General features: G+C 43.4%; 1 protein-coding gene across 1 annotated transcript in view; it reads right to left on the minus strand.

The window, feature by feature from the left end:
* ppargc1b (peroxisome proliferator-activated receptor gamma, coactivator 1 beta) overlaps positions 1–25,684 on the minus strand; it is a 191,196-nt gene that overhangs the window by 106,636 nt on the left and 58,876 nt on the right. Inside the window, exon 2 of the mRNA XM_079557093.1 lies at positions 16,558–16,578. Within this exon, the coding sequence (XP_079413219.1) occupies positions 16,558–16,578 (21 nt within the window). The remainder of the gene's footprint in view (positions 1–16,557; positions 16,579–25,684) is intronic.

A 25,684-nucleotide genomic window follows, 5' to 3' on the forward strand; every position in this document is an offset into this window, starting at 1 on the left:
TACATCTTACCTATTCAAGACAACTCAAATTTGGATTATTATGCTCAAATTGAGAAATTTATACAGATCTAGTTCATCACTTTTTGCAGCATGCTGTACTCTGAAAAGAAAACTAGCTAAAAATCTCTACTTTCACACCTGCCGTGTCCCGTCTTAAGCGGTTAGTAAAAAATCGTACTCAGTTGAAAGATCTGAATTTCGCATCAATCTAACAAAGTGAAAACTTGGCAATTTTCCCCCAACTTCTGTGCATCCTTTGCCCGGTGGAGATGGCGCTGGAAACTAATGGCCTGTAATGCATTTCCTCCTTTGACCGAGTGCATTGGCCGTGCACGTCCCAGTCCATTTAAATGCATGCGGCGCTCCCTCCCCGTCTCTGACCCTCTCCCATGTTTTTGCCTTTTCTCTTGCGCATATCACTCCCGGGATCGCGCGAGGACGGCCCGTCAGTGCCATCCCTTCTCCGCCTGGCTGCTAAAGAGGTGTCGTTTGGTAGATGTGAATGAGCGAGCGGATAATTAAACGTGTTTGCGAGCTTATGAGTGTGTGACGCCGGTCTCCAGGGAAACGCGGGAGGCGACGCGAGCGAGCTCCGCGGAGGGAGAGGCGAAAGAAGAAGTCAGAAATGATTGAGCGCTTGTTTATGGGGGTCTTAGGAGTCAGTCATTTTATGTTTGAGGTGTTTTAGCCTCAGTGTGTCTTCCTCTCTTCAAAGCTCCTGGGTCTTAGCAGCTGGAGGTTTAGCCCATTGTACATGTTTAGGGAATTATGTACTTGGAGGAATCCCACTCAGACACAGACCAGTCCTTTGAGAAAGCCACGAGGTTTGTGGAAAATCCAGCTGGTTCGATAGATCTGACTCTTTTCCAACGTGACTAATGTTTCCAGTATTTACACTGCAAAAAAAACATCATCTTGAGGAAGAAATGACTCCTCAAGTCTACTTTGATGAAGAGATTCAATCTAAAGTTTGAGTAGGTTTGGTCGAGTCCTACATGAGATAAAAACTCTCAAATTCCACATAAAGTGCCTTCATTTAAGTCATTGGTCTCATTTAAACCGGTAATTCTTGTATTGTAGGAAACAAAGTAATTGAGTGTGTTTACATGCGCTTGAGTAACCTGGTTATTCGGCATATCCTGGAAAAGATGTTTAGATGTGTCCGAGAAACCAGGACACTCATATCCCTGTTTACAAACATGAGCAACTACAGTATCCTGGATATTTAGGCTCCACAGAGGGGCGGAGCTAATGACGAATATGGCAAGGAGCTAAAAACTTTAGCAATGTTGCAAACACATGGCTTTTTTCTGACATTTCTATAGCACAGGCACAAGATCTATCCAAAGAAGCACTGAACACAGTAGAGTTCTTTCCCAACTTCAGAGACAGACGTGAGATATTAAAAATAAATAAATAGAAAAGTCATAAAATTGCCTAAATGAAGTCTAAATAAAGGTTTTTGTCTTTCAAAGCTCAATGAATCCATCCAAGAATTAGATATAATATATATGTTGCACATTAGGGGTGGGCCATATCGTATCGTTTATCGTCATCGCGCTGATATCGTTGTGGAAACTATATCATTTATGTTTCGCTCCATCAGAGAAGCATAAACACTGACTGTAGAACACGGGGACAAAGTCAAATGGAATGAAGGATGTAAACTGCTTGAGAAGATCATAATTGCGTATGATTATTGATTAAAAGTGTCCATTGTTAGTTATATCGGCAAATATATCGGTATCGTGATATTTGTTGTTTATATTGTGATATAGATCTGAGGTTATATCGCCCTGCTCTATTGCAAATGTGTATTTCTCTTGACTGTTTCCCAGAAAGGAATTGACCATACTTGGATTACAGCGTCATGCAACACGTGTATACCGAACATGTTGGTCAGGACGTCGTAAAAGGAGCACTGCTCAGGGTTGAGTTTGTTTTTGATGCTCTCACATTAAAACTGAGATGTTAAGGGAGAAAACAAGCAAAAAGTCTCGACATTGACCTTGTGAGAAATCGATGTTCTCACCGTGCGCCGTGTCTCGCCTTAAAAAACCTAAACAATACACTCTGAAACGTCCCAGACTCGTGTGACAAACGCTCGGCTCCTCGAAACATTTCTCACTCTGTTCTTTCCGCTCTCATATTTCCCCCGTGACCTTCTCTCCCTTCTCCCACCGCCGGCGCCTCACAATCCCGGAGGCCAGTCACTACACAGGCGTCCACGCACAGTCAAACATGGCCGCCGTCCATAACGCTCCTCCACTGTGACCCCGGAGACGACTGTGAGGCCTTATTTATAGACGCTCATATGTGTAGGATCTCCGGTAACGCTCACCGCATCGGTCAGCTGACTTTACGACGCTGTGAGGCCGGGGTCAAAACCGAAAAGGGGGCTAAAGTTGAAGCAGGAGCGACGACGGGACTGTCTCACCGTCTCTGTAACGCGATGAAAGTGAATAAAGTTCGTAAAGGTTCAGAAGCCTCTTATGAGAGACGTTTAGAAACGTGAGGCCGTCCTTCTGTGGACCCACCACCTGCAGGGGGCGCCATTAGGGGCAATGTGATTTCCCATGACCCGGAAACGGAAAAGTGGAAGAAGATGGATGGACGGATAAAAGCGCCTGGAAAAAAACGCCAAAATAACAAGGATGAAAACGCAACAAAAATGTGACAAAAGAGGACGAGAGAGCGACAAAAACATGTCTGCAAAGGAATAGCAAAATAAAAGAAAAAAGCAACCAAAAAGGTTCTAAGACACGGAAGAAAAGCAACAAAAAAAATTATGAAAAAGCAACAAAGCAGCAACAAAAGAGTGACAAAACATGACAAAAACGCTTCAAATACTAGGGCTGAACGACATGGACAAAATTTCATATCTCGATTTTCATGCCAGATATCCCGATATCAATATGATACGATATAACTATGGGTTAGGTGAAAACCAAGCATTTTTCAGAAAAATAGAATCAAAATACAAAAGAGTGCAGTTTTATTGATTTATATCTCGCTTTTTCGCTTTTTCTATTTTGAATGTTCATATCTCAATATCGATGCGATGACGGTATATCTTTCAGCCCTGTCAAATATGACCCCAAAAACCGCGCAACAAAAAAGTTAGCCTCCATTTTGTAGGCCTTAGCTTTCAAATGAGACATTATGCTGTTGCTCTCCAGTCAAGATGCTTTTAAAATTGAGAAAATGTGCTCGGTTAAGCCGGGAGTAAGAGGTTTTAGGTCATTTACCGCCCACTGGACAAAGCTTTCGGGCACCATCCCTAGATTGCTATTGAGGTGGACTTCAAGATGACCAACTCATGACCACTGATGATCTGTCTGCAGAGTCTAGGATCCGCTCGGGTCTGGCACCAGCGGCGAAGGCGAGGGCGTCCTGCCCAGACTGATATGTATAAAGTCCACAGAGGGGGATCACTGTGGATGCCAGGCCACAAACACATCCCCTTTAAGATACTAATCGAGTCAAATCAATCTGCAATCACAACCGAAAACGCCTATTCAAGATCAATCCGACATCAGCATTAAAATCAGGAGGTTTCCAGAACAATTCTCCAACTCCAGTTATCAGCACTAAAAGCTTTTCTCTTTATCTCTCACTTGCACCAAATCCTTAGTTTTCATTATCAGCCGCTTTGTTCGTGCTGCTTTCAAAAGCTCCATTATCCAGCGCAATCTTTCCCTCAAATTAAATGCGCTTTTCAAATATTTCCTGTGTGTTATTTTCTGTTGCAGAGTGTTAAACGGTCTTATACAGAGGACTATTTTTACCCGGCGTGGAGGAAAGTGTCTCTCGTCCCGTGGGCACCGGCGCAGTGTTCTTGGCCCAAATACAGACAGGACGGACCTGAAGGAGCTGCAGATGTGAAAGTAAAGCTACGGAGGAAAGCTAGAGCGAGAACGTCCACTCGGACCCGGATCCCACGTCTGTTACAGGAGGCCGAGAGCAAACTGTGGATGATCGTGTCTCCAAAGAGCCGTAAACAAAGACGAGCCCCCGTTTTTCTGAGATCCAATTTGAGCTCAGACACTTTTAATCAGAGTTTTAGCTCCTCGGCCGCGCCTGCATTAGGAAAGGGCATTAAAGCGACTCGTGCGAACGGTGCGGTTTTTTGACAAGACTCTGGAAGCAGCGTGAGGAGTTCAGGGCCACGGTTCAGGGAAAAAGTCAATAAACAATACGCCTGGCACAACCTCCCATGTATATTATATATTAGGACTAAATAAATAGACGTCAGTTAAAAGTTAAGCTAAAAAGGTGGGTCTTGAGCTGCTCTTAAAAACATGAACGTTCTCTGCAGCCCTGAGCTCCTCCTCAGGTCTGAGCTCCTCCTCAGGTCTGAGCTCCTCCTCAGGTCTGAGCTCCTCCTCAGGTCTGAGCTCCTCCTCAGCCCTGAGCTCCTCCTCAGGTCTGAGCTCCTCCTCAGGTCTGAGCTCCTCCTCAGGTCTGAGCTTCTCCTCAGCCTGAGCTCCTCCTCAGGTGGTTCCAGAGGCGAGGGCCGTAATATTGAGTCTTTTTGTTGACTTTAGGAATAACTAGGAGACCCCTGCCGGAGGAGTGAAGGGGCCGTGAAGGTTCATACGGTTAAAACCAGTTCTGAAAGATAAGAAGGACCAAGACCATTAAGACATTTAAAAACCATCGATGGGCTCCAAGATTGTGGGGAGACCTCAGAGACCTTTGAGTGAGCTGTACAAGGCAAGGACACTGACAAAGGCTCGAGCTGTTGCCTCTGACTCTGCTCACCCTCTCAACCCTCAGTTTGAGCTTCTGAACTCTAGGAGGCGATACAGAGTCCCACTGGCATGAAGCAGCGACCTGAATACCATTGCCACAGAAATGAACTGTTCTTATATATGTGCTTTTGTTTTATTTATTTTTATTGGGCATGTTTGTGTTGTCCACTGTCTTGTATTTCTGTGTGTCGGTGAGCCAAAGATGAATTTCCACCTCGGTAGACAATAAAATTCTATTCAATTCTAAAAGAACTTTAAAATCGATCCCGAAACACACGGGGAGCCAATGCAGCGATTCTCAAACCGGTGTAATGTGGTCCCGCCTCCTGGTCTTCGTCAGGACACGAGCTGCTGAAGTTTGTAAAAGTTGTAGACCTGAGATCCTCTTTTTGGGAAGACATTACAGCAGTAAAAGCATGCATGAGCGTCTCCGTGTTGGCCCAGAGAGAGAATGGGGCGGACTCTGGCTATGTTCTCTAGATGGTAAAAAACGATTTTTGTGATGTTCTTAATGTGTGGAATAAACGCCAGCTCAGAGTCAAAGATCACACCCAGGTTCTTCACTTGGTTCTTGCATCACAGCCAGAAGGTCCGAGGTTCGACCCGGGTGTGAGGGGGGCCTGTCAGTGTGGAGTTTGCATGTTCTCACCTTCAATAGGAAAAGTGCTAGAATGAAGGCGAGACGCTGCAGGTGAATAGGGGGAAAAAAATAAATGTAGAGATATCGATTTGAAACTTCTGCTGAACATTACTGATATAAATGTGAGAAAAAAATGTACTGCAATGTTTGTGTCATTCTAGCCCGTGTTGCTCAACGCGGTTCCAAAGGTCCGAGCGTTTAAGCCGACTCTGACAAAGCACAAACCAGGACCTTTCGGACCCTGGACTCACACGTGAGGGATAAAAACAAGAGGAGGAGGAGGAGGAGGAGCTTCACGGGAATCTGGAGTTTCCTAGAACTTGTGTTGATAAGAGAAACAGCAGTTCAGTCCAGTGAGGAGACGTACAGTACAGTGAGATGAAAACATGATAAAAAACAACGAGTCCTTTTAAAAGGCTTCAGGTATCGCCGTTTTACTGTTACTTGAAAACAAATCATTTCTATTGGGCAATATATGTCGTCTATAGGATAATGTCGGGATTGGGATTGGTTTGGAAAACATGCAAATGTACAATATCCAGGCAAAAAACTGGGAAAGAATTGCAGGACAAAAATGGCAAAAAAATAGGGAATGATAGACAAAAAATTGACAAAAAATTAGAAAAATAGGAGGAAATTGTGAGAAATTGAAGGAATTGAGGGAAAATTGAGGAAAAATTTGAGGGGAAAAAATGGCCAAAAAAAAGTAACGATTGAGAAAAAAAAATAAAAATAGAGAAAAATAGATAAAATAAAATTAAAATTAAAAAAAAGAGGGAATAATTTGGAAAAATTGAGGAAAAAATAGGAGGACATTTTTTAGAAAAAAAATGGCAAAAAATAGGGGAAAATTTAGAAAAATTGAAAAGAATTGATCGGAAAATTTAGGAAAAAAATAGGGAGGAAATCTGAGGAAAAAAGGTTTTAAGCAATGAGGTAGAAATGGCAAAACATAGGAAAAATTAGGGGGAAAGTTGAGAAAAATTAGGACAGAATTGAGGATAAAATGGGGAGAACTATATGGGGAAATTTTCAGGAAAAAACATGCAAAAAATATGGAAAAATTAGGAAAGGTAATCTCACTAAATAGTGGGAATAAAAACACCGTGGGGAAAAATGGGGAAGACTTTTTTTTCTATCCTTTTTCTGGACAATGACCTTTTGAGCGACAAAACAATGTAAACCAAGATGTCGGCAGAACATGTTTGCTTCATCAAAATGTTTTTCAATATCTCTGAGCCCAAACTGACATGACATGGTTTCAAGGATTGACAAAGAGAGCTGTCGGATGCTGCATTTTCATCTGTCTTCTCCTCATTCACTCTGCAAACTGAAAAGCATCGTCCACTCTCTCCAATCACCACAGTCTCTCCACATTCACACTCAGGCACCGGGGTCAAGTGTCTTGCTCAGGGACCGGATCTCTGCCTCATCTAAAAGGCCTTTGCAGTGGATCTTAATAGTTTACCTTCACTCTTTCCTCAATGAACCAGAGTCGGTGTCGATGTGCTTCTCTAACATCCAGCTTGTTGTTAATTCCCAGAAGACGATTTGCCTTAAAGCAATCAATTTAGCAAATAACAGAAAGACAAGTCCATTCGTTCTGTCGGAGAAAGGGTGAGGAAAGTGAGTGCAGCTCAATCAATACTAATCCCTGAACACCTTTGTGCATTTTGCAAACTCATTACCTTTGTTTCGCTAACAGGTAAAGTAATACAGTGCGGTTTTAATGGAGGCTTGGAAAAGGAAAAGCTTCTGAAATGGTGTGAACTTGAGCCGCCCGAGTCCAAACGGGCACGGCTTCGCACCGGACTGAAATACGCTACCTTGACGTTTGACCCGGAGCTTGACCCCCCGACCCGGCAGCCGTGACATCCGCTCGCTTTTAGTTTTACAGCCACGAGACAGGAATACCAGCTCGGACACGCTTTAAGGAACGTGCTGACCGCTGCAGCTGGTCCGAGAAGAGCCAAATGTGGAGCGGGACAGAACATTTGGTAGACCTGTCCTGGCCCTGATTCTGACCCAATTTAATTCTAGCTCAAATTCAATGATTCGTTTTGGCTTTGCTTAAGTGTATTTTCCCTGGTGCATTTCACAGAAGTAGGATTCAAATGTTACTATGTGAACCATAAATACATCGAGCTACAACTAAGTATCAAAAAAAATGTGTTTAACCCAGGAGTGTCAAACTCATTTTGGGTCACGGGCCACATATAATACAGAACATTTTTTCCAATAAATGAATAATAATTAGTTGTGATTTGGTCAAAGCCCCAACTTAACTGTAGCTTCATCAATGACAACGGCTTACACTTGTGCCACAGGCTTGTAAAGTGCAATACAAGTTCCTCAAAGTACTTCATAGTAGTCATTATTCATTCACTCCACACTTGGTGGTGGTAAGCTGTTATTGAAGCCACAGCCGCCCTGGGGTAGACTGTCCTTTTACCACGTGGCTATAATTCGTTGTTTATATGTGGTGGCGCAGCGGTTAGCGCTCACGCCTCACAGCTAGAAGATCCTGGGTTCGATTCTCCCCTGGACAGGGCCTTTCTGTGTGGAGTTTGCATGTTCTCCCCGTGTCTGCGTAGGTTTCCTCCGGGTACTCCGGTTTCCCCTACCACTAAAAACATGTACAATAGATTCCCCTCTGGGGCCAGGACCCCTGAAAAAGAGATTCTTAATCTCAGTGGGACTATCCTGGTTAAATAAAGGTCAATAATAAAAAATAATATTCTGAGCTCTTATTATGTCAGTGTCCTCTACTGGACTTTTTATTTTTTATTTAATGCCCCCTAGTGGCTAGAATGAGCATTCTGGTTATTCTTTAAAATAATCATAACTCTGTACAGGAATGGGCTAGAGACTAACTTTATATATATTATTTACATACTCCAGATTAAATCATGTCCAGATTAAACCAAACCTGATCTGGCCCGCGGGCCGTATGTTTGACACCCCTGGTTTAACCTCTTACTCCCCTCCTTAACCGAGTGTTTTTTCTCCAGTTCAGCTTTATCCAAATCTAAAAGTGATAAATCGTGACAAAAGTGGATTGTCCCAGCCGATTCTTTTTGCTCGTTTCAGGACATTTCTCACTGGGTCTGAGGTCACTTGGCTAAGAAAGCAAAACTACAATTGCAATTTTCTTCACCCATTGGCAGATAGATCAACCTGAGATACAGACAAAATATACTGAATAATCTGGGTAAAATGCCCAACTAAATTTGAGACATTTAGACTAATCTAGGTATTCATTTCTTGGAGTGTGAGGCTACAAATGAGTGTTATAAGTTATAGCCTCATTTTAGGTCTGTTTTAGGCCATGTTTAGCTGTTTAACTTTAGTTTAAACCACGGTCTTCCTTTAACTTTACCTTTTGTTAACTCCTGGTTTTACCCTCATGTTTGCCCTGTATCTCGTTGGTCCTGATAACTTTTAATAATCACTTTTATAACAGCGCTGCTCCGACACCGCAGACTTCTGTCGGGGCAAAGCCAATATTGTTCGTATAAAGGTTGGCTGCTCGGACGAGATTAGAGTGCGTTTTTTTTTTTTTTTTTTTTTTTTCAAAGTGACCCGCAAGAAAGAAAAACAACTCCCAGACAAATACAGATACGCGAGTCAATGTTTAAATATGCTCCTTTCAAGTCTGACCTCCAAACGTACATGCCCCCGCGGCCCGGCAGAAATCACCCCCAGCGCTCAGATAAAAGCGCTATCCTGAAGACGGGACAATCTACAAATGCCTTCGTAATCGCGGAAATGGACCAATCCACTCAAGAGTTTCAGCATTCAGGGACTAAACCGGGAAAGCTGAAGGGGCTCTGTTGCTCAAGTGTTAAGATGATTGCAACATAGGGCGGCACAATATTATGGAATTATCCTTATTATGATAATTATTGTGAACCTGAACGCAAGAAGTCAAAATAATCACCGAGGTTTTCCATCTGACTGACGTAAAACAAAATGGCAAACTTGAAAAGGTACAAAGGTTCACATTTAGTCATGATTTTCATAATGCATTTAAATTAAAGGGACTGTACGAAGTTTAAAAATGTTAAAATTCTGTATTTTCCTCCCCCTACATGTTCCAGCCATGTCCTAATGTGTAGAATGAGCTCAGACCTGCCTCTAAAATCCTGCACTGTCACTTTAAAAGTTGTTACTTCGGGTCTGAAGTGCCGTCATGCACGAGCTTAATATAGAAGCTGCAGTTACACGTATGACCTGAGGTGGCAGCAGTGAGCATAAAATGATCAACTTGTATCTCGCCCCTTTAAATCAGTCTGATATTGTGTTTTGAAAGTCTGGCCTTTTTCATTTAAACCAATTGGCATCAAATCTGGATTTAAAGGTGCATTATGCAACTTTTTATGTGTGGGAAAAAATATTTGATATTTGTGCGTATTTGACCTTGTAGTGACCCAGTGGCTGAGTGGTCAGTAAAGCACCTTTACTTTCCATCGCCGTCTTCTCTTAGACGCTCCAGCTTCACTTGTTTTATAGATTTTCTGGTGAGAGGCTCCGTGAGCAGCAACAATTGATCCTATAGACGACTGTGATGGAAAGTAACTCAGCCACTGGGTCACTACAAGGTCAAATACACGGAAATATCAACTTTATTTCCCCACATAAAAAGTTGCATAATGCACCTTTAAGCCAAAAACAATATATATGTATACTAGTATCAGAAGTATACAATGTTCCTTTATAAATGATGCACATACCCAAATTATTATGTTACTGCCAACAAACAAGAAGGATTTTGTTACGTCTGACTTTTTGTTCTCATTAATTAAGAATGTAAGCTTTATTCTAAGCAACTTAATGTATGTTCCATTGATAATCTCATTTCAAGACAGTCCAAATCTGATCAAAAACAACATTAAATGTCTTCATTCAAGCACTTTTACTGCCATTCTGTTAGATTCTTCTTCCAGTGTGAACACTGCAAAAAGTAATTAACTAGACTAGTATAAACATCTCAATTTGAGCATAATAATCCAATTTTTGTTTTGTTTTGACTAGTTAAGAAGTTGTTGGGCATTTGTCCTGGATTATTTCACTTGTTCTGAGATGTTTCTGACTCGTTTTTATAAGTTTCGTCCTTATTTCAGGTCATTTTCTTTGCCAATGGGGTAAGAAAATTGATCTTATCTTATTTCAAGTGAGATTTACCCTAGAACTGGTCTGAAATGTCCTCAAACAAGCAAAGTAAACTTGGTCCGATCAGGAAAAGTGTCTAAATGAGTGAAAACCGCTCAAAACAAGAAACATTTCCTAAATTCCAGTCATTTAAGCCAATGCTTGATATTTACTCTTTGCAGTGAAGGCAATGTTTGTTTAAATGAAAAGGAACAGAGTCTGAAAAATACTGCATCAAGTTATCCAATGAATACATCAAGGGGGTTGTGGTGGGTTAAGCAGTAAATAAAACACTTTCTACTAATAAAGTGCAGGATAAAGTACACAGAGACTAAAACGAAGGGGCTGTGGATCACTCTTGTGCAATAATATTTCTCAAAATCCTCCAGCAAATATTCTAGAATTTGCAAAAATGATCTGATTGTGATTAATCTCCCAGCCCGTCACACTCTATCCTCAATAGCCAACGCTCTATAGGAATAAACCGCATGTGTGTGAAGGCAGTGGAAGGTCAGTGCTTTATAATTGCTAATGGCTTTGAGACCAGCTCCAGGTAGAACATGGTGAACTCATGCACAGAGTGGTCACATGATCTCCATCACTCTCAGAGTCAGCGGAGGGTGGACGGAGGCAATCAGCCGCTCGCCCTTCAGCTCAGCGAGAGAGAGAGAGAGAGGAGGGGGGCGGGGTCTGAAAGTCACAAATGCAGATTCCATTTCGTAAGATTTGCAAACATTACATCAAACAGAGGACTGAGGGAAACATCCATATTCTAAAATGGATTGGGCGCCCTTCCCCGACGGCGCCGGCAGGTTCCAAGATGATAAAGCCAGGATTCACGGGGACCAGTCCAGATCTCGACTGAGAATCTTTGGGGTTTTGCACAGTGGCCACACTCTCCCATCATCAACACAAGCGACAACAACAGTGAATGCCTCCTGTAATGAAAGCTGAAGGCTCCACCACAGAAAATATGTACAATAGGTCAAATATTAGGACATTTCCCAAGAGATGTAACAAAATGCAAGCAGTTATTTCACTACAGACGTTTTCATTGGTGTAAAAAACTTTGGGTTTTTACAGTGAGCTGATGATGCAACAGTTTTTCTCATATAGAACCACAAAAAAGAACAATAATGTGAACTTATTCAATAAAAGACTATTCATTTCTCCAGTTCAGCTTTACCCAAATCTAAAAGCCTCTCAACTACAGCCTATAGGTCAGTGTAACGCCTCATTTGGAAGACCTACAAAACTGTTATGCATTTTTTTTCTTGTGTTCATCATTCTTCCATCGTATTTTTATCTTTTTTGTCACGTTTGTCTCCTTTTTTTGTTGTATTGCGTGTCACCTGTTGATGCTTTGAAGCTGCTTTTTTTTTTTTTTTATCTTCATTTGCATCTTGAATTTGTCGCTTTTTCGTCACCTGCTTTGCTGAGTTTTCAACCTCATTTATCTCCTGTTTTTCAAGAAGCTTTTTATATTTGGGTCAAGTCGGACTGGAGAAAATGAAAAGATTTGCTTCCAAAACAACCGAGTAACTCCCTTTAACGCTGTTCCTGGACCAAACAGGGACAGACACTTTAGATACTTGTATTTTGTGTATACCAGGAGTTCTTAAACCCTTAAGGGCGACATCACCAGCTCGTCTCCATGGTGATGCGTTTGCCAAGTCAGTAGCCAAACATCCGAACGCTTTACTTTGATGACTTGATAATTAAAGCCACAAAGCGCAGAATTTTACCTAAAAAAATGAAGGCTTTTCTTTTACGACAGATATTTTCAGCTTTGAAAAATATCTCAAACAAACATGTAATTCTGCTGTGAGCGGCTCAACTCTCCTAAGACATGACCTTACTGTACCGGGAGTGGGTACGTCTCCAGCTCGTTTCCATGGAGATGTGAATAAAGTCAGCCGAATTTGAGATTTAAACAGGCACGGTCCTCATCCAAACCCATTCTTTGATTAGACACTGCAGAAAGAGCCTTTTCTGTGTCGAGCTGGGCATTAGGAAAATGTCTTGTACTGATGGCAACAGTATGGTCCAAAATGTTACGCAGTGTGCCTTTAATGTTTAGTGTCTCCTGTAAATAAATAACTGTATGCGATGTCTCGTGCACTTGTTTGACTTTGAGCGTGACTTTGAGATCGCTCAGGCTCGTCGGGGTCGTAGGTCGGAGTCCGGAGTTTTAAGCGCCGCTCTTTGTTTTTCCTGCCGTATAAGGCGCTCCTGCCTGCAGCCCGGGTCCAAGCGTCACGTGTGCCCCCCCCCCTCTCTCCCCGCCCCCCCCCCCCCTCCCTCTCCTTCTGGTCCCGTCGGCGCGCTTTGTGTCCGTGTGATAATATTTTCTCATCTTCTGCGCTCGGATCGCTTCGGATCCTTCGCGGACTCGTGTTGATTCATCGATATTGCCGAGCGCGTGCGTGTGTGTTTTTTCCCTCCGTCGCCTCGGCTCGTGTTTTCCATTTACTTTCCATAAACAAGGCAAATCTTTTTTTTTTTACTTTTGTGAAGCGCCCGGTGCCGCGTGCGAGGTTTACGTTCTGTCTGCCAGGGACTGAGCCTTAAGCTTACACCTGATTCAGCGTCACACTCCTGCAACTATAATTCATTTAAGCTATATCGTCTCTACAAAGCATCTGTCACTGAGATATTCCCATGCAATATGGATAAAGCTGTACAGCATGTTCCCTTTACAGTTTCACCACAGCAACTCAATGTAGGTTTTGTGCCAGATGCTCCTCCAGTCACGGTCTATGGGTGACATGGTGTTTGCTGATGATCTAAAGGCCTACAGATCCACAGGTTTCTTCTTCTGAAACACTGAAGAGGCACCGAGAGCCCCCCCGACACCTGCAAGAGGCGCTACCGGGAACACAAGAGGGGCAAACCGGGAGGTATCCGGGCAAGACTCGCAGCTAAGAAGCCACACAAGGCTTGACCACACGCCTGACCAAACAGTGGGTATTATGAAAGCAAACCTGCACGCACTGAAGGACTGTGATATGAACGGTGTAAACGGTCAAGTGGAGAATGTTATGTACTTGTCAGCTCCAGTAGGGGGCGGTATCAGTAGCAATATTTTTGTCTGTGCTAATTTTCGATACTTTTTCTCTCCAGACGTCAACAAATGATCCACAGTGAGTCTAAAAAAGCTAAACAAGCAGCTTCAGCAGCACAAAGGCAGATGTTTTCTTAAGCGAAGCAAAGCTATAACTTACTAACACTTTAGTCGTTATCAGAGATGGCAGAGCCGCGGTCTGAGCCAAGACTAAACCAGGACCAAACCAGGACTAAACCAGGACTTACAGAAAACTGGTTAAAAAACAGGACTAAATTATCGTTAAAGTAGTAGTAACAGTAACAGTACCCAGCCCTATTCATGATGTGAGTGTAATGCTTCCATGTATTATTATTCTGTGTACATTTTATGGACTTCTGTAAGTATAACAACTTGTTCAGGGACTGCGGGTGCAAATTCGCATTTATTCCTAATTCCTAATTTATAACCATGTCACATGACGTCTCTTCTATTTATGTCCAATATCTTTTGTGCGTTGTCTCTGATCTCGACTTCCATCCCATTGTTCTGACTAATGTACAGTCACTGGAGAATAAACTGGATTATATACGTCTGCTACGCTCTTCCCAGAAGATGGTGATGGTGGTGCAGGGACTCAGGACTAACACAACACCTGAACGCTATTGTGTTGTGCAATTGTATAATGCCAAATAAAACACTTCCTTACTGACTTTAGTCTATGGCACATGTGTCAAGGTCAAGGCCCTTTGAGGAGCATTAAATCCTGAGCAAGTAACTCTCAAGCCCATTCCTGTGCGGAGATATGGATTTTTAAAGAAATTTGCTCCAGCCACTAGGGGGCAGCTTCAATTAAAACAAGGAAAGATTTCCACACGTGTCCAGCAGAGGGCACTGATATAATAAGAGATCAGGATATAAACAGCATATTATAGCCACGTGGTAAATGGTCAGTCTGCCCCAGGGCGGCTGTGGAGTGAAAGAATAATGACTTTATGTAGCACTTTGAGGCCACAGTCCTTTACAATATATGCGGCCCGCGACCCGCCTTGGGGGCTGAATTTCGGCCCACGACCCGACTTGGACACCTCTGGTCTATGGGGAAAACACCATGTCCACAGACAGTCACTTTTGTAAATATCAACTAAACATGAAACATTGGTGTCTCAAAAAAATCCAATGTGGCTTTTAGTGAGAGCAACTGTAGCGGTTCTCAGGGCAATTATCCAATCAGAAAGCAGGACGAGCCCCACAAAAAGGGTTACCAGATTGTTTGGTCACAGCCAGTTTGGAAATGAACATAAAGGGAGTCTCTCCTTCTTCAGCAATCCCAAAAATCTGTCCCCAAACAAGCCCTATGGAGTGCATGTGCAGCCTCCAGTAGATAAAGCTGGGATACTGGAGGTTCTGGAGGTTGTTGTTGTAGTGCCTATACTACTCCTACAAACGTTACCTTTAAAGGTTATCAGAAAAACACAATGACAGACTCTATGAACACTGCGTTTCATGAGTCCCTCTGGAGAACGTCAGAACAATCGATCTGATCTTGTCCCGTATCCTCCCACTCTCCCTCTGATCCCGCCACACACGCCGCACGTTACACATTTAACTCCGCCGGTGCCAGCGGGGCCGTGACCGGAGACAAAGCGGGCGGGTGTAAAAAGAATCGACCGCTGCAGGCGTGAAGGTCGTTCCACTACTGTAAACGGGGGCCCCGAGTCGTTATACAGCAAGGTCCCCCCGCGTCACATGACTTTACCGTAGCCAATTTTACCGCAGCCGCTTCACGACCCGGCGCTTCCGCTCAAGGCCAGTCCCGGAGAGCGGACCTGCGGCCGGGCGACAATGGGAGCAAACCAGTTGTTAACCGGGCACATAAAGCACGACCGGTCATGTTAGGGTCGCAGTTCGTTTGTGTTTAGCCAAGTCAAAATCAACATCTACTTGAAATGAGGTGAAGTTTCAAGAGCAAATTGAACAACGGTCAAGTTTTGTGCCAAACAATGGGTCCAATATCAGCCCAAACTGTAATTAATTGTGTTTAAGACCAGGAGATCACAATGTTTTTTGTCTCATTTGTACTCACAGTTCCCCGAAACTCTAAGTTGAAGCCAATAGTCAAACCTTGTTCTCCACATTATCGTTCCTGACTGTGATATATATAACATATATAATTGTATAATCCAGTCACCTCACTACTATATCCACAAGATCAACACTTGATTCCAGGCACATGTACTAGCTAGGTCTTCACACTTTGTTTTAATTTGAAACACCACCATAACTCCAACTTCCGATATATGGCGATCGACTTCAGGAGGAAGACACTACCGCACACACCGCTGAACATCCAGGGGGAGGACAGTTTCAAGTACCTGGGTGTTCACCTCAACAATAAACTGGACCAACGCCCTGTGCAAGAAGGGCCAAAGTCGCCTCCACCTTCTGAGGAGACTGAGGTCCTTCAGAGTGTGAGCAGGAGAAGAACAGACCGAACAAGCTGGTCAGGAGGGAAAGCTCCGTCCGGGGCCGCCCCCTGGACTCTGTGGAGGAGGTGAGGGACAGGAGGGTGTTAGCCAAGCACACCTCCATCATGGACAACACCCACCACAAGGGACCGATTATAACAAGTGAATTTCTCCTTTGTGAGATCAATAAAGGATTATCTGTTCTTATATATCAGCCGGCCAGCAAATCATCAGCCTCTAGTTCGAGCTCAGTCCACACCCGAGTAAACCAAGACGATGATCCAAACGCCTCACGCTGCTCCCCCGCAGCCTCCCCCACATCAGGGCCCGCCTTGCTCCCCATTTGCCGCTTCAGTGTGTTGCCCAAGGACACAGCTGCACGTGAGGCATGAACCAGCAGCCCTCGCAGACACACAGGGAGTCAAAGGCTGAATCAGAGAGCGGTGAAGAACAAGAGCAGAGAGATTTACAGAAGAGGAAGAGGGTTTGATGAACACGTACCTGATTTCCATGTGGAAGCTCCTGAAACAGAAGAGAGAGAAAACAAGGTTAACTTCTTTCACAGCGACGGCGTTCCAAGAGTTGACCAAAGCATCAAAGGATTCCCGATTGTTGTTGAAATGCAAAAAATATTCTTTCCAAATCTAAGCGTCGCACAAACAATATAGAGATGAGAGAAAACACTTGTATCTCTTTCGTGAGCTGGAATGAGGATATTTCTTGGGGGAAAATGACATATATGCAACTTACAAGCATTATCTTCAAAACTCTGGACTAACATGTGGTACTTAATATGTCCATAAGTGCCATCTCTATAATAAGAATTACTGTGCTGCACGAACACATTTACACACTTATCATTACTAAAGGTTTGGAAACATTACATTAAGCAGAATTTGGAAGTGTACTTGACTTTTGCGAGAGAAAATTGTGCAAAATGTTCAATCCAAACAGAAAACCTGCAGCTGAATGAGCTTTCAATGAATTTATGGCGTTAAAGCTGAGGTACCTGACTTTTTGGTGTTGGAGAATACATTTATTTTTGCTACCTCAGAGTTTGTTGTAAACACAGACGTTTGTATTGTCTTCACCTAAAGTTTTATTGAGCAATGGATGACAGAAGTCTAATCTAGATAAGTGGAATTTTTTGGGGGGTTGGGGGGTCACTTTGTCACCACTCAGTGCTTTATATGGAGGTGAAATGTGCATATAAATACATTCTGTGAACAATTTGAAGACGCAGGAGGGACTGTGAGAGAGGAAACAATCACATACTACAGCTTTAAATATCAAGCAATATTTTTATTTAGATTTCATTCCTGCACACTGGAAAAGTAACATTCATTTTAACCCCTTGATTCCCACCTGAACGGATCCCATTTTCTCCAGTTTGGCTTTACCCTAATCAAAAAGCTTCTAGGGGAAAGAAGCACCAAAACAGCCACGAAAAATGAGAAGAAAACAAGGATGTGAATGCAACAAAAATGTGACAAAAATTCAACAAAGATGTGACAAAAATTCAACAAAAATGTGACAAAAATTCAACAAAAATTCGACAAAAATTCAACAAAAATGTGACAAAAATTCAACAAAAATGGGACAAAAATTCAACAAAAATGTGACAAAAAATCAACAAAAATGTGACAAAAATTCAACAAAAATGTGACAAAAATTCAACACAAATGTGACAAAAATTCAACACAAATGAGACAAAAATTCAACAAAAATGTGACAAAAACTCAACAAAGATGTGACAAAAATGTGACAAAAACTACAAAAAAATGTGACAAAAAAAAAAGATCCGTTTTGTGGGTCTTAGATTTCAAATGAGGTGTTACACAGGCCTATAGCCAAAGAGGACAGAAGGCATTCGGTTTAGGCGGGTGGTAAGAGGTTAAAGGAAGAAACAACATAAATTAAAGCCGCAAGCGGCGATGAAGGCCCTCGCCCTTGGGGACTCGTCCCTTGCAACCGCCCCCGCTCACTCTCGTCCCTTGCGGCCACCCCCGCTCGCTCTCGTTCCTTGCGGCCACCTCCGCTCGTTGTCATCCCTTGCTACCACCTTTGCTCACTCTCACGCCTTACGACCACCTCTGTTTGCTGTGGTCCCTTGCGATCAATCCTCATCACACTGATTTAAGTTGTATTACAGTGCATTTTATGCGAAAGTCCCTTAAAGTTGCATTACAGTTCATTTTATGCGAAAGTCCCTTAAAGTTGCATTACAGTTTATTATATGCGAAAGTCCCTTTAAGTTGCATTACAGTTTATTATATGCGAAAGTCCCTCTAAGTTGCATTACAGTTTATTATATGCGAAAGTCCCTTTAAGTTGCATTACAGTACATTATATGCGAAAGTCCCTTTAAGTTGCATTACAGTTTATTATATGCGAAAGTCCCTTTAAGTTGCATTACAGTTTATTATATGCGAAAGTCCCTTTAAGTTGCATTACAGTTTATTATATGCGAAAGTCCCTTTAAGTTGCATTACAGTTTATTATATGCGAAAGTCCCTTTAAGTTGCATTACAGTTCATTATATGCGAAAGTCCCTTTAAGTTGCATTACAGTTTATTATATGCGAAAGTCCCTTTAAGTTGCATTACAGTTCATTTTATGCGAAAGTCCCTTTAAGTTGCATTACAGTTCATTTTATGCGAAAGTCCCTTTAAGTTGCATTACAGTTTATTATATGCGAAAGTCCCTTTAAGTTGCATTACAGTTTATTATATGCGAAAGTCCCTTTAAGTTGCATGACAGTGCTTTATATGCGAATGTCCCTATTAAGTTACATTATAGTGCTATTGTGAAAATCCCTATGTAGTTGCATAATTGTGTTGTAATTGCAATAATCCCTATTTTGTTGCAGAAACTGTACAAACATGTTGATATTGCAGAAACTCTTAACACTGTATAAACGGTTAAAATCACTGACAGACTGCACTGTATCAGAAATTCTATTAAAATGCCGACAAAAAAAGAGAAAGGATTAGAGAAGTGTCACAGCCATGTTTGAACTGGCAACCCCCTCCACCAAAGACAAGCACACTATCACTGAGCTGTACCTCCATGGTAGTGAGACCCCGATGTGGGCTACTTTTGTCTAAATTATTGAGCAGAAGTTAGTTCCCAGCACACCACTGGAGGAGAGAGGTAATTTCAGGTCATGCACCCCACCCATACATTGGGGCGGGACCATAGGTGCGGTTATAAAAATAAAAAAAAAGAGCTAAGGTCAAAATTGATCCATTAATGTCATGATTGACAAGCCAATGCACAAGCAGTAACACTACACAGGCACAACCAATCTCATGAAACGTCCTGTATTCATGTGTTTTAGGCTGTGACAATGTGTGCAGTTGCCCATGTAAAAGGTGAAAACAATATAAAAGTGTCATGGCTGTGTTTGGACTAGCAACCTCCTTCACTTGAAACATGGGCCTGATGATGGCTTGGTTTCTCCAAATTCCCAGGCTGGAATTTGATTGCAGCAACACACTGGAGGAGAGGTTATTTCCCTGTTTTTAGTGAGTTCTTCCTGGAAGGTGCTGAGTCCAAAAGAAAAAGGAAATAAAAGAGTGAACATTGGGATTGGATCCAGCAACCTCCTGTACACTAGTTCAGCTCTCTACCGATGGAGCTACTCCAGCTGAGTGAATAAAACAGCAGATTGGAAATTAATGTCATGAGAGATCATGCACTTGTGTGTTTGCAGGAAACGGATTCACAGTTTAGATCCCCCACCCCCCACCCCCCCACCTTGAACATTTCCCCGATTGTTTTCGACATATTCCCCAGTGTTTCCTCAATTGTCTCCCTACTATCCCCCATTTCTTTCTCTTTAGTGACGCATGTTTTGAAGCGTTTTTCATGAGGGTGGGACCATATTTGCGGTTAAAAAAAAAAAAAAAAAAAAGGTAAAGTCAGAATTGATCCAACAACCTAATGGTTGGGAATCCAACGCTCAAGCTATGATGCCACACAGGCACAGAAACTTCTGCAAAATGTCCCTTACTCACATGTTATAGGCTGTGACAATGTGTGCAGCATCTCATGTAAAAGGTGAAGGCAATATGAAAGTGTCAAGGTTGTGTTTGGACTAGCTACCTCCTTCACTTGAGACGAACATGCTATCACTGAGCTGTAATTCCATGCAAACATGGGCCTGATGACTGCTTGGGTACTCCAAATTCACAGGCTGAAATTTGATCCCGGCAACAGACTGGAGGGGTAATTTTCATGTTTCTAATGAGTTTGGAACCATCGGCGACGATTCATGTTCTTACCAGAAAGTGCGGAGTCGAAAAGAAAAACAAATGAAAAAGAGTCAAGGTTGGTATTTGATCCAGCAACCTCCTGTACACTAACCCAGCTCTCTACCAATGGAGCTACTAAGACTGAGTGATTACTGCAGGGGATTTGACATTGATATCATGAAATACCCCGCACTTGTGTATTTGCAGGAAATGGATTTACAGTATAGAAAATAATATATTCTATCATTATTTAATCAGGGTAAATTCCTGGCTGCCCAAAGAAACGTTGAGAGAGGGTTTCAGCCCTGCAGCACCCTCGATATTGAAGCAATATTTTGGAAAGACCCATATAGTACGAGGGGCACACAGAGAGACGGACAGGAAACAGACGAATTAAACTTCCTGTGATTGTACTGTTGAGAAAAACGTGAATTTGGAGGCAAAAACGTCCAAATTAAAGCTTCTGTCTGTGACATAGGGGTAGTATAAGTACCTATGAGACCAAAAGTGTGGCTTTTGTGAAGAAAGGGAGAAATTTGGAAAATTGGCGAATTTCAGGAGACAGAGGCCTCTGACAGAGGCCAGTATGCTGCTAGGCTAAGACCTCTGGCTATTTTCACGGAGGATGGGCGGGCCACTTACAAGCCACTTGAAAGCCAATTGAAGCCAAGATGGCCGCCTCCCTGTGCGAGTGGGCGTGGCGCTCCAAGTGAGTTTTGGGCTTGTCCTGATGTCACCTCTCACTGTGGCGAGTGATTCGGGCGTACGCCCAAAAACGCCCCGATTTTTTTGAATTGGGGTCCGCTTCCAGAGGGCGCTGTGGAGCCATTTTGTTGTGGACGTGTCCCATTCGTCCAATATCATAAATTTTTTCGCTGCCCCAATGCCTCCGCCAATTTTGGTGAGTTTTCGCCCACGTTCAGCGGGTCAAAAACGCGATCATTTCCGGAGAAAAAAAATAATAATAATAATAAGAAACCACCCAAAAACAATAGTCCCTTGCCAGGACTGCGTCCGGCTCGGGCCTAATAAGAAACCACCCAAAAACAATAGTCCCTTGCCAGGACTGCGTCCGGCTCGGGCCTAAATATAAGGAGAACGGAGCGAGATAGAGGCATGGTGTAATATATTTTTTTGTTTGTTATGATGAGTAGAGCACATCTGGAAAGTTTGGTGGAAATCGGACAAAATAATTTTTTCAAGGTATAGGCAGGGGGCGCTATAGTGATGTGCACCGTGAAGTAATTGATCTCTATGGAATCAGACCGTAAGTGGCCTTCTGTCAGCCAAGTAGGATCCAGACTGGATAGAGCGCGTGCCTGCGAGGTGGTGTCAAATTTACATGACAAAACGTGTTTTGGGGGGGGCGCCATTCGAAACGGGGGGGTCTGAGTGAAAAAAAAGTCAGGTATTTTTTGTAGCCCCGTGTCAGGAGAGTCTGTTTAAACAGGTATGGGCTTATTCTACCTAAAAACCAGGGACTAGTTTGTTGACAAACAAGACAGGTCCAGATAGATCCCCAAATAAAAGTCAAAGTCACGCCCACATCTTAGAAAATATGACATGACTATAATGTATTTTTTGGTTTGCAAAAGTGTCTAGAACATACTGGCATCATTGTATTAAAAAGATTCAAAAGTGCAGTTTTCAAGGTATGGCTAGGGGGCGCTATACTGGGAGCAGGCTACACTTTAATGGCTTCATTCTGTTCAGTTTCAGGTGGCGCATGAGTGACATGAATATGAGCTCTGTGGGTTTATGCCTGTGAGCGTGAGCCTTCTTCCAAACAACGCGAAATCTACGCGTTTTTTGCCGCGGCGTTACGCGGAGACGGGGAAACTTTTTTGAGAAACGCTGGGCAAATATTGAATTTCAATATGTCTAGACGCGCTGTGCCAAATGTGAGCTAAATCCGACGAAAAACCAGGGACTAGTTCGTTAAAACGTAAAATGAGTTTAGACGATGTCCGGGTTTGAAGCCAAGATGGCCGCCTCCCTGTGCGAGTGGGCGTGGCGCTCCAAGTGAGTTTTGGGCTTGTCCTGATGTCACCTCTCACTGTGGCGAGTGATTCGGGCGTACGCCCAAAAACGCCCCGATTTTTTTGAATTGGGGTCCGCTTCCAGAGGGCGCTGTGGAGCCATTTTGTTGTGGACGTGTCCCATTCGTCCAATATCATAAATTTTTTCGCTGCCCCAATGCCTCCGCCAATTTTGGTGAGTTTTCGCCCACGTTCAGCGGGTCAAAAACGCGATCATTTCCGGAGAAAAAAAATAATAATAATAATAAGAAACCACCCAAAAACAATAGTCCCTTGCCAGGACTGCGTCCGGCTCGGGCCTAATTACTTAAATTACCAGATTCAATGTAAACTTTGAGTAGATTTGGTCTGGTCTCTTATTGCCAATGGAACACACTTAAGGAACACCTTTTTTATCCTTAATAAATGATGATTCAACCCTTAATTCATCATGATCAATTCATTAGTTAAAGGTGCATTATGCAACAACTCTATATTTGTGGTATTTGACCTTGTAGTGACCCGGCGGCTGTATGAGTGGTCCGCATGGCGCCTTTACTTTCCCTCACAGTCTTTAAGGATCGATTGTTTGTTAGATTTTCTCTGCAGACGGAGCTTCTCCCCAGAAAACCTACAAAACAACTGATCCTGGAGTGACTTAGAGAACAATGTGAGGGAAAGTGAAGGCGTCATGCTGTTTTGTTTTGCTTTCTGCATCCAAAGTTGCATAATGCACCTTTAAGTGTGACTCATCACAACTACAGCTAATGCCTTTCTCATAATGAATAGCATTTATTTATTGTTCTGTATCAGTCACACTTAACTAATGAATTGTTTATGATGGATTAAGTGTTCACTCATCATTTATTAGTAGTTATTATAAAGTGTTGCTGATTCCTAGTGGGATTAATGTGAGCTCCATCTTTTATTCAAGCAGTTTTAAGTCATTTATCTCGTTTGTCCAGCTACAGCAAAGCTTTTCAATGTCAATGACGTTTCAGGCGTTAATATTGGCACCGCTGATCTCACGACTTTTAATGCTTTTCAATTCCCCAAGGAAAATAAATGTGGTAAACACAGGAAGAGTTTGGGACAGGTGCCAGAGAGCGTTGCATGTTAGCGTGGTTAAAGTGCAACATTCCCGGCTCGTGTCCCGCCCTCCGCCTGAACTTGCCTCCGCCGCCCCCGCGACTCCCGTACAGCAAACACCGGCGCCCTGACACCGCCCGGCGACGCGTCCATCATCATCCCGAGTCCGTGGGATTTTCAGAAATGTCAAACGGCGGCGGCGTAATGCCCCGCTCGCGTGCTCAGCGGCGGAGAGGGGGGGGGGGGCGATTAGGGATGCGTTCGCTGTCGCTCGGTACATTCGCACTCCCGGTGGGTGTCGGTGACGAGACGGCGGTGCGTTCGGGTTACACGCGCGCCTTTGTTAGTGTGGAGGAGGTTCTTATGCAAAGTCTTAGTCATCTCAGCAGCAGCGCCTGACATTTGGCTCCCCCCCCCCCCACCACCACCACCACCGCCACCACCACCCCCCCTCAGTCCTCCTTCCATCAGGAGGAAATGAACAGACGCTCGCACACATGAGCACAAGCTTCATACCGCAGGAATTAAGCACTCGGTTACTCAGTTACAGCCATGGAGCAAATTAAACACAGCGACAAGATCAAAACTCAGACTTCAATGGTCACAAAAAGGCAAAGAGGGTTCATATAGAGCAGGAAATAGTAAAAAAAAATCAATTAAACTGTGAATAAATACAGTATGATATATATTATATTAGCTCAACTAATAATAATAATGCATTGGTTTTATATAGCACTTTTTTGGACACTCAAAGACGCTTTACATTGCACTAGTCATTCACTCCATACTTGGTGGTGGGAGGCTACTATTGTAGCCACAGCTGCCCTGGGGTAGACTGACAACCAGTCTGCGCCATCGGCCCCTCCGACCACCACCAACCACTCACTCACTACATTCACCAGGCTTCTTGGTCTTCTCAAACCGTCTCCCATCTAAGAACCGACCAGGCCCCTCCTGCTGAGCTTCCGAGGTCGGACGGGATCGGGCTGAGCAAAGGCGGTTTGGACACTTTTTTTGCTTTTGTTTGGGGGCGGAGGCACCGCTGCTTTGGTTTGCGTTGTTGATACATCCTTTAGTGAACAAATGCCATGTAAAAAAGCTGTTTAATCAATACGGCTTTCTATTGTAGGTCAGTTTATATGCGTTTGAGTGAGTGAAAACAGGACGCTAAGGCCCTGACTGAGACCCCACACCACTGCATGGTTTAAAAACTTTGGACTCATGACTCTGTGTAAAGCAAATATATTACTTATGAATATTATTACCTGTATCGTGACACGTATCAGATCGTGATAAAGTGAATCATCAAAGCCCTAATACTTTATGTCCACGTGCAGCTAGAACAGCACCGTTTTCTGCCTGGACGTGAACATTGTCAGAGTTCAGGCCTGTCTCACATCTTCTGAATCCTGTTCCAGATTCTAACTTCCCGACTCTGGGACCGGCAGGAGACCACGCCCTCAGAGAAGGTTCAACATGGGTCCAACACAGTGGAGGACAAACAACACGGCCCGCCCTAAAGCCCATCAATCTGGATCTGAAAACATGACCGAGCCCGCAGCGCACGGCAGTGCACGGCAACGCATCACTCATGACGGTCTATTGAAGACTTTTACTTGTTTGAAAACTGACCCAAGTTCAAAAACACAAAGTGGCATCAGAAACTTCGCCCACACCTGCTCAAGCATGTCGAGATGTACTTTGGTGCAAAGCCACTGGAGAGACTGTTGTTCTCTGATTTGATCACTAAACCTAAAACCTGCAATTGTCTCAGGCATTAATTGACATAAACTGACTCTATACTGCTTCTCATTCAACTTTCAATCCATCTAATCAAGTACGAGCAGAACTCAGTCCCCAGACGGAAAAGAATATTGATATTGAAACAGTTCTTTTGATTGGGGAGCGAGGCTCGACTTGCTCCGCTGCCGCCCGGTGTCTGAAGTGCATTTAGGGTAAAAACAGCCCCTGATTCAATAGACTTCGGGGGAAAAGGTCAGGAATGAAAAATAACACGAAGGCTATATTTAAAGAAACTGCAGCTGAAGGCGACTGCAGGTTAGCGCCGGATGGAAACTCGGGTAATCAGTAAGCTTTGCAAGAAACAACATCAAACCCGGAGTATTTGAGGGGGAGACGGAGCCGACGGGACATTTATGGACATGTCAGCCGCTTCGCTTTCTGCTGTTCAAAGCGGAAAGTATCATTTAGTGTCAGACTTGTTTCCCATGTGGATATTGTACACTGGAGATAATGGCTATGGTC

The sequence above is a fragment of the Gobius niger genome (genome assembly GCF_951799975.1).
Source record: "Gobius niger genome assembly, chromosome: 5".
In the NCBI taxonomy this organism is placed as follows: Eukaryota; Metazoa; Chordata; class Actinopteri; order Gobiiformes; family Gobiidae; genus Gobius; species Gobius niger.